The sequence below is a fragment of the Talpa occidentalis genome, unplaced genomic scaffold (genome assembly GCF_014898055.3).
Source record: "Talpa occidentalis isolate TD23 unplaced genomic scaffold, MPIMG_talOcc4v2.1 talOcc4.13, whole genome shotgun sequence".
NCBI lineage: Eukaryota > Metazoa > Chordata > Mammalia > Eulipotyphla > Talpidae > Talpa > Talpa occidentalis.
In genome coordinates this window covers 31332060-31347596 of record NW_023601322.1, presented here as the reverse complement: position 1 = coordinate 31347596, position 15537 = coordinate 31332060, and the positions used below count along the sequence as shown (strand labels likewise).

Here is a 15537-nt window from a genome sequence, read left to right as displayed (position 1 = left end):
AGAAAGGAAAATAGACAGCAAAAGAAACACAATTCAGTGAACATAGGACAGTATGGGGAGGGAATATAATACCAACTTGCCATAGTCTGATGAAATATATGTGGAAATATGAAAGGTGTTGAATAGCAAAAGCAATTCTGATGAGAAGAATGAAAGTACCACACTCCCAAACTACAGATTATACTACAAAGCTATGGTAATCAAAACAGTTTAATATTGTGATAAAAAGAGAAATGGTATGGAATTGAGGGCTTAGAAATAACCAACAATTATATGAATAGTGGAGCCATGACAAAGGGAAATATCTTCAACAAATGGTGTTGGGAAAAATGTATAGCCATATGCAAGAGAAAAAAACTAGAATATTATCTCACATCATACACAAAAATTAAATCAAAATGGATTAAAAACTTGGATGGGAGGCCTGAAACCATAAAAGAATAAAACATAGGCAAAACACTTTAGTACATTAGCTTCAGGGATGTCTTTGGGGACTCAACTTCAATAGTAAGGGAAACAAAAGAAAAACTAAACAAATATGACTACATCAAACTGAAAAGCTTTCACACATCTAATGAAATTATCATTAAATGAAAACACACCCTACCAAACAGAAGAAAATATTTGCACATCACACATCCAACAAGTGGCTGATATCCAAGATCTAGAAAGAACTAATATAACTCAACAAAAAGAAACCAGCCCCTAAAAAATCAGCAGATGAGCTAATTAGATACTTCACCAAAGAAAGCATAGAGATGACAAAAGGGTACATGAAAAAATGTTCATCATCACTTATCAACTGGGATGTGCAAATGAAAACAAAGAGCAAGGAATATACACTGGAACAAGGAAATTCTCTTCAGTAAATGGAGCTAGGAAAACTGGACTGCCACATGCAAAAGAATGAAATAGACTACTCTCTGAAGTCATACATAAAAATCAACTCAAAATGGATAAAAACCTTTGATATAAGACTAGAAACCATAAAATATACAGACAAAAACATAAGAAAAACTTTCTAGGACACACACCTCTGAAACATCTTTGAGGGCTCATCTCCAGAAGCAAAGTAAATGAAGGAGGAGATAGACAGCTGGTACTATATCAAACTGAAAAGCTCCTGTATAGAAAAAGAGACAGCAACCAAAATGAAGAGACACCCTACTGAATGGGAGAAAATATTTACATACCATATAACCAATAAGGCACTGATATAAAAGATCTACAAATATCTTACACAATTCAACAAAAAAAAGCAAACAAACCAATCAAAAAATGGGCAGAAGAGCTTAAAAGACATCTCCAAATAAGAAATGCAAATGGCCAACAGGCATATGAAAAAAAATGTTCAACATATTATCAGAGAGATCCAAATCAAAAACAAAATGAAATACCACATCACATCAGCGAGAACGGCCCATATCAAATAAACCAGAAACAACAAATGCTGGTGAGGATATGGTGAAAAAAGAACCCCCTACTGCTGGTGAGAATGCAGACTGGTCTAGCCACTATGGAAGATGTGCAGAGGTACCTCAAAACACTAAAAGTGGACCTACTCTGACTCAGTGATTCTACTCCTAGGAATCTACCCAAAGGACACAAAAACACTGATTTGAAAGGAAACCTATACACCTATGTTCACTGCAGCACTCTCTGTAATAGCTAAGATAAAGAAACAAACTAAATGCCCCCCAAAAGATGAACTGATTGAGAAGATGTGGTATATATATATACAATGTAACACTACTTAGCAATCAAAAAGATAAAGACATGCCATTTGTAGCAATATGGATGGAGCTGGAAGGTACTATGTAAGCATAAATTGAAAGAAAAAAGATAAAAATTAGATGGCTTTGCTTATATGTGGAATGTAGAGAAACTATACAGTGTCATGGAAAAAAAAAAAAAAAACAACTTGTAAGCTCACCATAGATCTGAGGCATACAGCAAGGTTTATCTCATTGCTAGTGTGAGTAAATTTGATCATTTGGTTGAAGTGGGAGAATTACAGGAACTACACCAGAGGGGGGAAACCGAATACTATCCCAAAATTAACAGAGATATAAGAAAATAAAGAAATATAGAACAGTCAAAAAATGCCTTTATATACTGAGAAATTTAAGATGCATTAAATACTATTGTCATACAGATTTTCATTTATAAACTATCTTCAGGATGCATAGTAAAACATCTCAATCCTTGTATGTTGGGAGGTAGGTGAAGTGGTAGGAAAAACAGGAAGAAAAGTACCTGAATAAGAACAGAGGAAGACTGCCTTTTCCAGGAATATGACCTATGACCCCATTTGTACCAGATATTTGAGATTTTCAAATCAATTCATTTTAAAGGGAATAAAGAAAGGCTCAGGAAAGTTGCCATTTTACACTGTTAACAATGTGTAAGGTCAGGACCGGCCACAGTGCAGGTTTTCTGATCCCATGCAGACCGGGTAAAGGAGGAGTCAGAGTCCTCAGTGGTTTTCTGCAGGTCTTTTATTGGGGGTTCACCAGGCATATGGCAAGCAGGGGTGCTGGCTGGGGGGCTGGCAGGCTGGCAGGCCTGCCAGCCTGCCAGCCCCCAGCAAGTCTTCACTCTATCTGGGCTCTCTGGTGTTCTTTCTGCTGCTTCTCCGCTTCCGCTTCGGCTTCTACTGCTGCTACTGCTGCTGCTGGTGTCCCCGTGACGCCGCCATTAAAAGCAGTCTTAGCTCAGCTGAATCCCATCTACCTATGCCCACACCCTATTCCAGGTGCCCGCCATCAGGCATGCATTCAGGACAAGGATCCATCATCTATCCTGATGGCGGAAGGGCAGAAAAGCCTGACATTTTCTTTACCCTACACAATGTTTCAACCAATAATCATTCATTAATCATTAAATATGTCAAGAACATTGGGTGCACATTTTTAGAAACAGTTGCATATTTCTTAAAATACCACTCAATTGAGTACTTATTAATTATATTTGGAAAACGGATACATCTGTTGGCCATCACTTTAACCAAGTGATCAAATTTACTCACACTAGCAATGAGATAAACATGTGTTTTGTGATATTTCACTGACCCAATATTAGCAATGTAATATGCTTACCAAAAGTGGCTAACCTGAATCTAATCACCAAAAAAAAAAAGATAAATATATTAAAAGAAATTCTGGGGGCCTCCCTGGTGGCGCAAGGGGTTAAGAGGCAACCTATGAGGCTCACCACAGCCACTCCAGCACAAGTTCGATCCTCTGCCAGGGAGGTGACCCACGTGGCGCAGCAGACCTCTCCTGACTCGCCCGCTGCTCCCCTCAGCAGTGTATTTCAGTAGATCCATCTGTTCTGTTCCCCACTCTGGTGAGTCCTCTCACCCCCCAAAACTCTGGCCTGCACCTCAGTTCTTGTATGTATAAATAAATCTTTAAAAAAAAAAAAAGAAATTCTGCAAAGTAAATGGCCTAGACTTAAAAAAAAAAAAGTCAATGCAATGAAAGGAGTTTTTAAAGTAGATGACTCTTTAAGATAAAAGACTTAAGCCTGTAACAGATAAATGTAGTCCATGGTGCTAATTACATACAGCAATCAAGTGAATTAAAGAAATGTTCATGTGGACTATATATCCGTTGCAGTTATTAATCGTTGCCTATTTAAATCCACTCTTTAAATCTAAGAATAGATACTAGAGCTAGCTCTGAAAAAAAGTTTTCTGTTGCCAGCTGGAGTAAAATGAGGGTTTATCAATAGAGGGCAGTAGAGGGGTAATATGACTTTGTAACAAGAGCTTCATATCCTTGTTTGTTCTGGTTATTTTCTCCTTCTTCCTACAGAACTGCTGTCAGCTGGCCTGTGGGGAAATCAATTACACATTCACCTTACAGTCTCTGCCCAGAAACTCCATTCAACACCCATGAAGTTTCTCTAGCACCTGGCAGTGGTTGCTTAAGTACCATTCACTGAGGCAGGGTCACATTTTCAATAAGCTCACTCTCCTTTCGGGGAGGGTAACTTCTTCCACTCTTATTCCTTCTTTGTACTTTTCCTCATTAAAAAAAATCTGTCACTGCTCCCTATCTTTGCTGTATCAGTATTCTTTAGATCAGGGTCAGCAAGCTTTTTCTGTAAAGGGCTAGGTGATAGATAACACAGTCTCTGTGCGCCATACTTCTCACAACTGCTCAATTCTTATTTTCTAGAAAACGAATTAAAGAAATTAAATCATCACTTGCGCTTAAAAGAAGCCAAGGCTGAAGGCGTGACCGCACCCCAGATGCTGGGAAGAGCCTGCATTAAAACCATCACCTTTGACCTGTTGCCTGGCTTTAGCAGTCAGAAACCAGAAGGTGGCAGCAGAGAGCTATTCTACTGGAAGAGACTTGCATGAGGACAAAAGAAAGCTGATGAGTGTATAGTATATGGAATATTCCTGCTGTATGTCTGGAATCCCTATTTTAAAGAGAAAAAGGGAACATTATATATAAATATATCTAGCTCAGAATCAAAAAAGTAGTATCAGTTGTAGTTCCAGTGGCAGAAGGGGCACTGAGAAAAAAGTTGAACTCATTATATAAGGTCTGAGACCCGAAAAACAGAGAGACTTTAAAATTAAGAATTACAATTTTAAAGCAAAATTTGGAATCACTACAAATAACTGGGCTGGACCAAATTAGTGATGGATGAGGGAAGTTCTGGCTGTGCATTTTGAGGGTACTTTCTGGTGACCAGAACAAGGGAAGTCCAGGTGGTTGCCAGATTTAGTTCTACCTAAAAATAAACACAAGAACTTTATTCCTTCCTTTTATGAAATTCATATATAGATATGAAAATTTTCTAAAATATATATGTAAGAAACATTTTTACATTTGAAAAATAAAATTGAATAACCTGAATTTACAAATCCAAAGATATGCATTGTGACTTTTCACTGCATTCCTTTTTAGATCCAGAGATTAAAGTTATCCTTCATAGAGTCAATCTACTAATATTTTTCCTAACAATGAGAAAAATAAGTCCCATTATATTTAAATTCAAAATTGAATGAATTTGCAATTAATGCTTAAACTTAGAGTTAAGCTATTATTACTGAGAAATTTGTGTATTTAAAATTCATGTCTTTTCCCACTGTATTACCAGGACAGGCAGATTGTCTAATACTTGGAGGCAAATACAGCAATCAGGCAGAACTGGGAGGCAAAGGAACAGTTTCAGATTCCAAATGCAAGAGTAAGGGGGAAAAAAGGGGGGTGGGGAATGACTTTAAAGAGACAGAGATAAGCAAACTACCTCACAAAGAGTTCATAGTAGTGGTTATAAAGTTTCTCCCCAAACTTGGGAGAAGAATAGATGGGCCAGGTAATTTCAAAAAGGTCCAAATGGATGTTACAGACTTGAACAATTCAATAATGGAATTGAAATATATAATACAGCAGTCTAAGAGCAAATGTCATTCTGGAACATCAAGAAGGATAATATTTGCACTATTGGAATCAGAGAAGGATAGGAGAAACTAGAGAGGCTAGAACTATTACTTGAGGATCAATTACTTATAAAGGAAGCACAGAGGAAAAACACAAAAATGCTAGTAAAATTAACTAAAGACAGATAATTAGCTAAAGGATACATATAAGATAAAGATATAAAATGAAACATCAAAAATATAAAGCACAGTGGGAAGAAAAAATGTAAAGTTTTGGAATATGTTCAAATTTAGCTATCAATCCAACCAGAATGTCATATAAATAGAAAGTTATGTCTGAACCCCATAGTAACCATAAAGCAAAAACTTAGAGTATAAAGAAATAAAGTAAATGAACAAATAAACTCTTAGATTCTGCCAAGAGAATTGTGGTCATCAGAAGGAATGGGAAGTTGGGGGTGGTAAAAAGGGTAAAGTACTTCAAATGTAGGAAAGATGGAAACTAGACTTTTGGAAAGGATCCCAATGAAGCACATTGTGATGTCAAATGTACAGTATTTGTACACTTGATATCTATATAACATTGTAAATCAAGTTAGTTCAATACATTTTTTTTAATACCAGTGATAAAAACTTAGGAGGAAAGCTGTTTTCTTAAGGTGGCAGTAGTAAACAGTGATATATGAAATTAAAAAAAAGTAAAAAATTATCAAACATATAAACATAGAACATACAGTGGGATAAAGTAGTGTGACCATGCTAGAAATGTATTGCATAAGTGAGCTTTTGGGCTATTTAAACAAGAGATACTGCCTAGTTATTAATGAGAAGGAATATAAATTTATCAAAAAAAGCCTTTTCTTAGTCCTGAAATCTAGGATAAATGAAGTATATAGGAGTATTTAAACAATATAACTACCTCTATCATTGCTTTGGATCAAGAAGCAGTGGTCAATTTTGGAATTACTTTCCCAAGCTTTAGTAAAAACCCAGGATGTAATATCAAGCCTTGTAGAGTGGTCCCTCAAGAGTGGTAAAATGAAGCTGACTTTGTGAGTTGTACGTGAAACAGCATCTGTCACTTAGGAATAGGTTTGAAACTTATCAACATTTGTTTTTACAACACTGTAGAATTCTAATTGCTTGGTGCTCTGGAATCTAATAACAAGTAGACCTGATGTACAATAAGAACTCCCTTTACTTACATTGAATGAGATTCAAGGGCACTTTCCAGTAACCCTGCTAACTACTATAGGGAGGAACTATTATACATTAGTTTTGTATTATGAGACTGAACAGAATACTACTCTTTTGGTGATCCAGGTAGTTTAAGGGGGTAATAACAAAATGTAAACAAAAGTGTTCAATAGGCATATTGATTACCATTTTTCATCTATGCAGGTTTGGTCTCTAAAGAGAAGTTATTTCCTCCTGATTTATCAGTAATGATTTTATCAAAAAGATAAATAAGACTACAAAGATGAAAATCATATCAAATATCTCTCTGAAATCATATCAAATATCTTTATAATGTTATAAAGTTAGAAATCAACTATAGGAGATCAGGAAAAACGATAAATATCTGGAGACTTAACAATGTGCTGCTTAATAGTCATTGGGGGAAAAAAGGAAATTAAAGAAGAAACAAAAAATACCTTGAGATAAAAGAAAATGAGGCTCTGAGCTACCAGGATCTGTGGGGTAAAGCAAAAGTGATCTAAAGAGTAAAATCATTACTATTTGCAGATATGATATTATATATAGAAAAATCATTTTAAAAATCCATCTAAAAGTTTTAGAAACAACAAATGATTATAGCAAAGTGGCAGATAACAAAGTCAACATACAAAAAGACAAAGTTTTTTTATATATTAAAAAAAACCTAGAAGAAAAATGTATTAAGAAAATGATTCCATTTGTAATGGCTTCAAAAAGAATAAATACTTCAGAATTAGCATAATTCAGGAGGTAAGACTATACAAGGACAACTGCAAGATATTATATAAGGATTATTTACGGATTTAGATAGTAACATAAGGAGATGGAAGGATATCCTTGCTCATGGTGGGGGGCGGGGAGATTCAATATATATAATCAAAATACTATCCTACCTAAAATGATACACAAATTTAACATAATCCCCATAAAAATATCAGTGATAGTTTTCAAACTTTACTATACAAAGCAACGGCACTAAAAACAGTATGGTATTGGCACAAAAACAGACATGTGAATCAACAGACTAGAATTGAAAGCCCAGAAATAAACCCACATATGTACCAGAATCTAATCTATGTATGATAAAGCATGTTTGTATGATACTTTATCATACAAACAGGAAAGCCACACATAAAAATGATACTTTATCATACAAATGGGAAAGCCACACATAAAAAATCAATCACTCACTAACTTCATGCACAAAAATAAGCTCCAAATGGGTTAAAGATTTAGAAATAAGACCTGCAACAATAAAAAATGTAAAAGAGAACACTGGTGATACGTTTTTTGATATCAACAACATAAATGTTTTTATGGCTCATTCTTCATGGAAAGGAAAATAAAAGCAAAAATAAACAATTGGGATTACTTCAAGTTAAAGACTTTTTATATAGAGAAAAGAAAATACAAGAAGATTTAAGAAACACCATAATGAATAGAAAATACTCACATAATATGTAACTGATAAAGGATTACTAAGCAAGATATATGGAAAGTCACATAATTCAACAATAAAAATAAACAACCAAATTAATAAATGGACAGTAGATATAAGCAAACAATTCATCAAACCAGATATCAAGAAGGCAAATGGCCATTTGAAAAAAATGCTCATAATTGCTTCCAATAAAAGAGATGCAGGTTGAAAATCACGAGATACCATCTCAAAACCCTGAGAATAGCACATATTAAAAAATACCTCTGGGCCTCCCTGGTGGCACAAGGGGTTAAGCACGGCACTATGAAGCAATCCGCAGCCTCTGCAGCACAAGCTCGATCCCCGGCCAGGCCAGGGAGCTACCCACATGGTACAGCAGACCCCTCCTGTCTCACCCGCTGCTCCCCTCAGCAGTGTATTTCACTAGATCCATCTGTTCTGTTCCCCACTCTGTCTCTGGTGAATCCTCTCACCCCTCCCCCCCCATCTCTGGCCTGTACCTCAGCTCTTGTATGCATAAATAAATAAATCTTTAAAAAAAAAAAAAAACCTCCAAAAACAGGTGTTGGAAAAAATGCAGGAAAAAATAGGCACCCTTTTACACTGTTGGTGGAGATGAAAACTGTTGCAAATATTTTGAAAAGCAATCTGGATTTTCCTTTAAAAATTAAAAATGGAAGTCCGTATGACCTAGCAATCCTACTTTTGGGCCTTCATCCAAAGAAACTGAAACTATGAATGCAGAAAAACCATGAATTCTACAGTGTTCACTGCAGCATTATTGGCAATAACTAGGACATGGAACCAGCCTAAAATATCCATCAATAGATGATTGGACGAAGTAATATATTCACACTACGGAATACTACTCAGCCAAAATGAGAGATGAACTGTGGGCATTTTCAACAAAATGGAAGGAGTCTGAGAGAATTACGTGCAGTACAGCAAGTCAGGATGATGAAAACAAATACTGGACGCTTACAGAGCAGACAATTTAATAAAGCTAAGCACAAAAACTAGTGTGAATGAGAGCAGAGTTTGGAGGATAACAGTTTGTGAGTTTCTCACCTGTGTGCTTAATGTTTGTAAGCCACTGCACAATCTCCAGGTACAAGATTTTATTGACAATAGGGGTGAATTGGGGGGCGGGAGAGTAAAATGTTTCTACCACCCAAATGGCGGGCTGTCCTACCCCAGATAGTGTCCAGGAATCCAAAAGCTGCTCGTGCAAGATGGTGTTGGGACCAAGATGGTCCCTCGGAAGGAGGCTGGAGCAGGTGGCACCAGGTAACCCGCGGCCGCGGGGAGGCTGTACACGGGCGCCGCGTCTCCAGGGCCGAGCCCGGCGCCTCCGGAAGCCGCGTCTGTGGTCTCCGGAAGCTCAGACCCGAGGGCGCGGGAGCCGAGGTCTGTCTTCTGCTGGGCCGACCTGTCTCGGGAAGCCGAGGTCTCCTCCCGAGGCCAGAGTCTCGCTCCGAAGCTTCTTCCGAGCTGCGTGAGGTCTCACAAGCCTGCTTCAGGCCTGCGTGGACCCCCTCAGGATATCGACCTTCCACACCTAATTCATCCACTTTCCACATCAGCTGTTTCCGAGACTTAACTGGTGCCTGACTATGCAAGCTGGAGCCTGACTATGCAGTGGGAGCTTCCACACGGTAGGTGTTCAAAACCAGCTCAGGGCTCAACGCCAGCCCCGTGGTGTGTCCTGCCTGCCCTGACTCCACCTGTGGGGGAGCTGCTCCGGGAGGCTCTGCTGTGCCTGAAGGGTGTCCAGCCTGGCCGGCCCTTCTCCTAACTGCTGTAGCGTTTACTATATCTATCTATCTATCTATCTATCTATCTATCTATCTATCTATCTATCTATCTATCCTATAAAACCCAAACCCTGCTGCTCAGGAGTTGTCCCTCAAAGTCAGCTGCTGTGGATAGCCCAGGTGGATGCTGCTCAGCCTCAGGTCCCAGATCCTTCAGAGAAAGCAGGAGATATGCAGGTGACCCTTAACTGCACATCGATCAGCACAGAAAGGGTTCCAAGGTTGAGAAGAACAGGGGAGAGAAAGGAACGAGGTATAGAAGGGATGATGGTGAGGAATATATTTATATGAAAAATAAAATAGCTTAATTTAAAATATACTGAAGATATTATTAAGGTCCCCTGCCCCCACAATACTCCATCTCAGTCTTCTGCCACTAGGGAACAATTCAGTGTGTTATCTTTCAGACTTTTCAAAAAAATGATAAAATAAGATACCATAAATCCAACTAACCATATTCAATCAATAAAATTCAGGTTAATTAACCTTTTCATAACTATGAACACAGAGATACAAACCTTGTATTTTCTTCTCACGTCTGCTATTTTCTCTTCTAGTTCCTCTGTTTTAAATTTGATTAGGTGGTAAATAGCACCAATGTGATAACCTTCCCTGTATATATATTTAAGATAATTGTCATGTTTTTGCTTCAGTCTTATCAAAGATTGTATATCAGTCTCAAGTATTGCTTTTTTCTTTACACTGTGAAAAATAAAGTGAAAATTCGAGGTGGTTATTCAAAGAAAAGTATGTAGTAAGGAAAATGTATTTAATAATAGATAATTCATTAAATTTGCAGAATATAAAATCAAATCACTATATAAAATTTTATTGTGCACAATACAGTATCTGAAAAAGAAATAATCCCATTTACAAAAGTATCAAAAAATAATATACTTTAGAATGAATTTAATTGAGGAGGTGAAAAATCTGTACACTAACATTAAGACATTGATGAAATAAATTAAGAAACACAAACAAATAGAAAGAATCATGTTTTCATGGATTGGAAGAAATAATAAAAGTCCATAGTGCCCTAAGCAATCTAAAAATTCAATGTACTCCCTTATCGAAATTCCAATGGCTCTTTTCATAGATAGAGAAAATAAGTCTTAATATTTGTGTGAAACCACAAAAACCCAAAGTGGCCAAAGCAATCTTGATAAAGAGAAATAAAGTTAGAAGTAACACATTCCTTATTTCAAACCATATTACAAAGCCATAATAATCAAGTTTATTTTCCTTGAGTTAGGTTACTGAAACCTGCCTGTCATATGAATAAGCAATCAAGTGAAAACATTTGCTGAAGTGAAATGTCCCAAATGTTGATTCCACTTATAAAGGATGATGGATTATTTGAGAAAAAAATGTATCAAATTATACACAGATACTACAAAATAAACAATCATATACCATCATCACCAGCACCAAAAGATCTTATTTGTGTGAACAGAATACTGAACTGAGTTTGTAATGATAAGGCATCTACCTTTTAATGTTACCATTTTAAAAATGAACTATATATGAAAATTATATACTGAGTTAATTATGTAACTTATTCAAAGAGAATAACAGTTGAGAATGGCATCAAATAAAGAAATGGTATTCTAGTGGAATTTTGGAATATATAGCAATCTGAATTTGGGGAATTTTCATAGGGGTACTCACTAGACTTATGGGTATCAGTGGCTTGCTTAAAACTCTGTTGCTATTATTTTTAGATTAAAGGCAAAAAAAAAAAAAAGAACCTAGGATTAAGGGGAAGGTGACTTGGGTAAATGATAAAAGAAATAAAAAAAAAGCAGGGAGTAAGATCAGAGCTCTTTTTAAAACAGTACAAAATTCATACTAAAACAGAGGGCCTCCCCTGGTGGCTCAGGCAGTTGAGCACAGCGCTATGAAGCTGTCCACAGCCTCTGCAGTGCGGGTTCCATCCCGGCCGGCCACCGAGAATCCCACATGGTGAAGCAGACCTCTCCTGCCTCGCCTGCTGCTCCCCTCAGCAGTGTATTTCATCAGTCTGCCTGTTCTGTTCCCCGCTCTGTCTCTGGTGAATCCTCTCACCCTCCCGTGCATCTGGCCTATACCCTGGTTCTTGTATAAATAAAATAAATCTTTAAAAAAAAAATTCATACTAAAACAGTGTCAAGGAACAGTGCCCAAGGTGGAAGACAGATCACTGTCTGTGGGTTCTCACCTGTGTACTCAGTTGCAAGACACTACTCAGACTCAGGGTCTACTTAACAAACAGGTGATTGGAGAACAGAAAAACAAAATGAAGATATTTATTATAGTCTACATATTATTAGATATGCTATATAAGAATAGAAATTTATAATTTCAGAATTACCTGGTACTGATATAAGCTGTTATGTTTTCAACATCAAGCTCAATTTTTCTGTTTTCTTCCATTAATTGATTATATGCTACTAAAACATTTGAATAATCTTTTGCAATATTAGAAAGTTCAATATTCCATATCTTTTGCTTTATGAAAAAAAGAATAATTCACACATGATTTAGCATCTCAAAATATTATGTAATAATAAAATTAGTTGTATGAGTCAATATTTAGGAAAAGAGAATGTAGCTCTAATGGGAAATAGGGAAAGATCTACGTACCATGGTATAAAAATCAGTAAGTTTTTGCACATAGTCATTTTCAGATGTTTTTTTCTTCCAAGCTAGTTGTTCATAAACTTTTTTTAAATCATTTAGCTAAGAAAAAAATATAGACAAAAAATAAATGAATTATGGAGTTTGACATCTTTTCTTTTCATAGATTAAGTAATAGAGGTGCCATTTATGCAACTACCATAAATGGTTAAATATTGATTAAAATAGTATAAAATAGTAACATGGTGCTTTAATTTAAACTTACAAAAACTGAATATTCTGAATAACATATAGCAAATCAAGTCTAATTGTGTTCCAATGAGAAATTAATCATGATAAAGCAGAATGGTTTTCAGTTATGCTAAACATTTAGAAAATTTTAAAACATGATTCACCACCACAACAAATTAAGGGTAGAATGATGAATATGGCCAGTATTGAACATAAAAGTTATATAATAAATTTCTACATATTTCCATAGTTTTAAGATAGTACATGCAAAAATTATACAATTATAAAGAACCCACAGGAAATATCAAATAGTCACAAAATGCTGAACGCATGCCCACTGAATTCAACAATAAGTCTATCTTTTATCAGCACTGTTAGTAATCATGTTTTATGAAAGTTTAGTTATAAGCAATTGAATAATGAAACCAAATTTTACTATTATGATAATAAATATGAATAGATAATGTCAACAATAAACATATAATGTCAATGGCCAATTGACTTTCAACAAAGGTGTCTAGATAACTCAGTGGGGAAAAAAAGTGCAGTTTTGCATGAATATTCTCATGCAAAGATTTAATTTGGTTCCTACTTCACACAATATATACAAAATTAACTAAAATGAATCAGACATTAACCTAGGAATGAAGACAAAATATTAATTGAAACATAGATATAACTATTCAAGAATCTGAAGTAGGCAATGGCTTCTTAGCAATGACATTTTTGATATGGGCAACCAAATTAAAAATAATTAAGATGTTGCCAAAGTTAAAAATCTCTGAGCTTCAAGGATACTGTCAAGAAAGTGAAGACACTCCATAAAGTCGAAATATGTTCAAATGATCTCTCTGAGAGCCTACTAATCAGACCACATGAAGAACATTAACAATTTAAAATGACGCCAAATTAAGAATGGTCAAAAGATTTGATCACACATTTCTCCAGAGGAATTATATCACTAGAAAATAAGCACATGAAAAATTGTTTGACAAGAATCAGTGTTTGGAGAAATAGAACTCAAAACTAGGTGTATCAATAAATATAATCAGATAAGAGAAAACAAAAGGTATATGATATAATGAAGGAATACTATCTCTATTTGCAGATTAATTAATAACACCCCTGGATAATCCGAGATAAACAATGACAAAAATACCATAAGTTATCTAAAAATAAATTAATTAGTACAATGTGAATCTTTATTGATTTCATATTCCCAAACATAAAGAGAAAAGTCCCCAGTTGTCAGTTCAACGAAATAATGTAACTACTTAGGAATTAACTTTTCAAAAACATGTAAATACTATTAGAGGAAACCTTTTTAACAACACTCCTAAAAGACACAAAAGAACTGAATAAATAGAATAATATCTCTTTATTGACTTAAAATAACATGTATTTATTAATCTTATGGTTCTGTAGGTCAGAATGCTAATGGACCACATGAGTACTCTACTTTGGATTTGAGTTGAAAAGAAGGTAGGCAGCTGCCATTTTTATGTCAGTTTCTGTATAATTCCCTCTATATTCAAGTCAGCAATGGCTTCTCATGCTTTGTGTCTCACTGTCTCCACCTTCTGCTACTTGTCCCTGACTTTTCTGTCTTCAGCACAGAGAAAGTTTATCCTCTGTCTCACTTCCCTCCTCTGGAATCTCATTTTGCCCTCTGAACTACTGGCTCCATTTTCTGGGCTCTTGTTTTCACTATCTGAGTCATCATTTTTCATGAAAGGTAATACATGCCTGCAGATAGTTAGCCATCCTGCTTCCTGCCTGTAGATCCATAGGGCTCCCACAGGATTTTTAAATTTTATTCTCTCTCTGCTTCTTCCAGTCCAAGCTGGCAGTATTTTTGCTAATATAAAATTCTCAAGACCATTGTTGCTCTCTAATGGATGATACATGGATTCATTTATATATAAGTGCAATCTTTTTTATAGAAATCATTTCTACATTACCATGGTTAAAGAGCAAACCCTTAAACTTCCCTCTTACTTAAGGAATGTTATATATCATATCCTTCTAAAAGGAATTCAATTAGAATTGACTGAGTAATATTTACAAATAATACTCAAACTTAATTATTAACTAAAATTTGAGCAATGACATAGAATATACTTTTTACCTAACATGTACTACCAATGCAACAAATAGAAAATTATTTTATTTATAAACTTGTAGCAATTTAATCCCTTAAAAATATTGTCAATAGTAACCAATATTCACAGTACTTAATATACAGGAATTCTAAGAGTGAAAATTTAAAAAACTTTACTCAATAATACAGAAAGATAATACTTACAAAATTATAAGGATTGCATCATATAAATATTAACATTAAGGAATCAAAGCATATAAAGTTATAATGATTTTAAGACTGTGCCATTTATTACAAAGGAAGTAATATTTTATTCATGAATTTTTTATAACATTTTTGAAGTAACATTGTATGTTTTAGTTGAAGGTTATAACTCATCACCTATATCTATATATATTACATTATATATGATAAATTATTATATAATATTATATAAATACAGCACATTAGGTTTACCAAAACAAACAAAATAAAATAAAATAAAATCCACTTCTGTCCTTCACCATTTAACTTATCATTTTAGCCAATTTAACAATAAGGAAAACTTCACAAATTTGTGTCATCATTGAGCAAGGGCTCATTCCAATTTTAGTATATGTGTTGCCAAAAAAAGCAAGTGATTAACTTTTCTTACTTTTCTGTTTCACTGATACCAACTGTAAAATTTCAGAAATCTCTCTCTTACAATATAATGTTTGCATACAATGTTTGC

General features: G+C 35.1%; 1 protein-coding gene across 1 annotated transcript in view; it reads right to left on the bottom strand.

Moving 5' to 3' along the window:
- CCDC178 (coiled-coil domain containing 178) overlaps positions 1-15537 on the bottom strand; it is a 305310-nt gene that overhangs the window by 235557 nt on the left and 54216 nt on the right. The window contains exons 11-13 of the mRNA XM_037508275.2: positions 12500-12595; positions 12228-12364; positions 10396-10579 (exon numbers count right to left, since the gene is read on the bottom strand). Of these exons, the coding sequence (XP_037364172.1) occupies positions 10396-10579; positions 12228-12364; positions 12500-12595 (417 nt within the window). The remainder of the gene's footprint in view (positions 1-10395; positions 10580-12227; positions 12365-12499; positions 12596-15537) is intronic.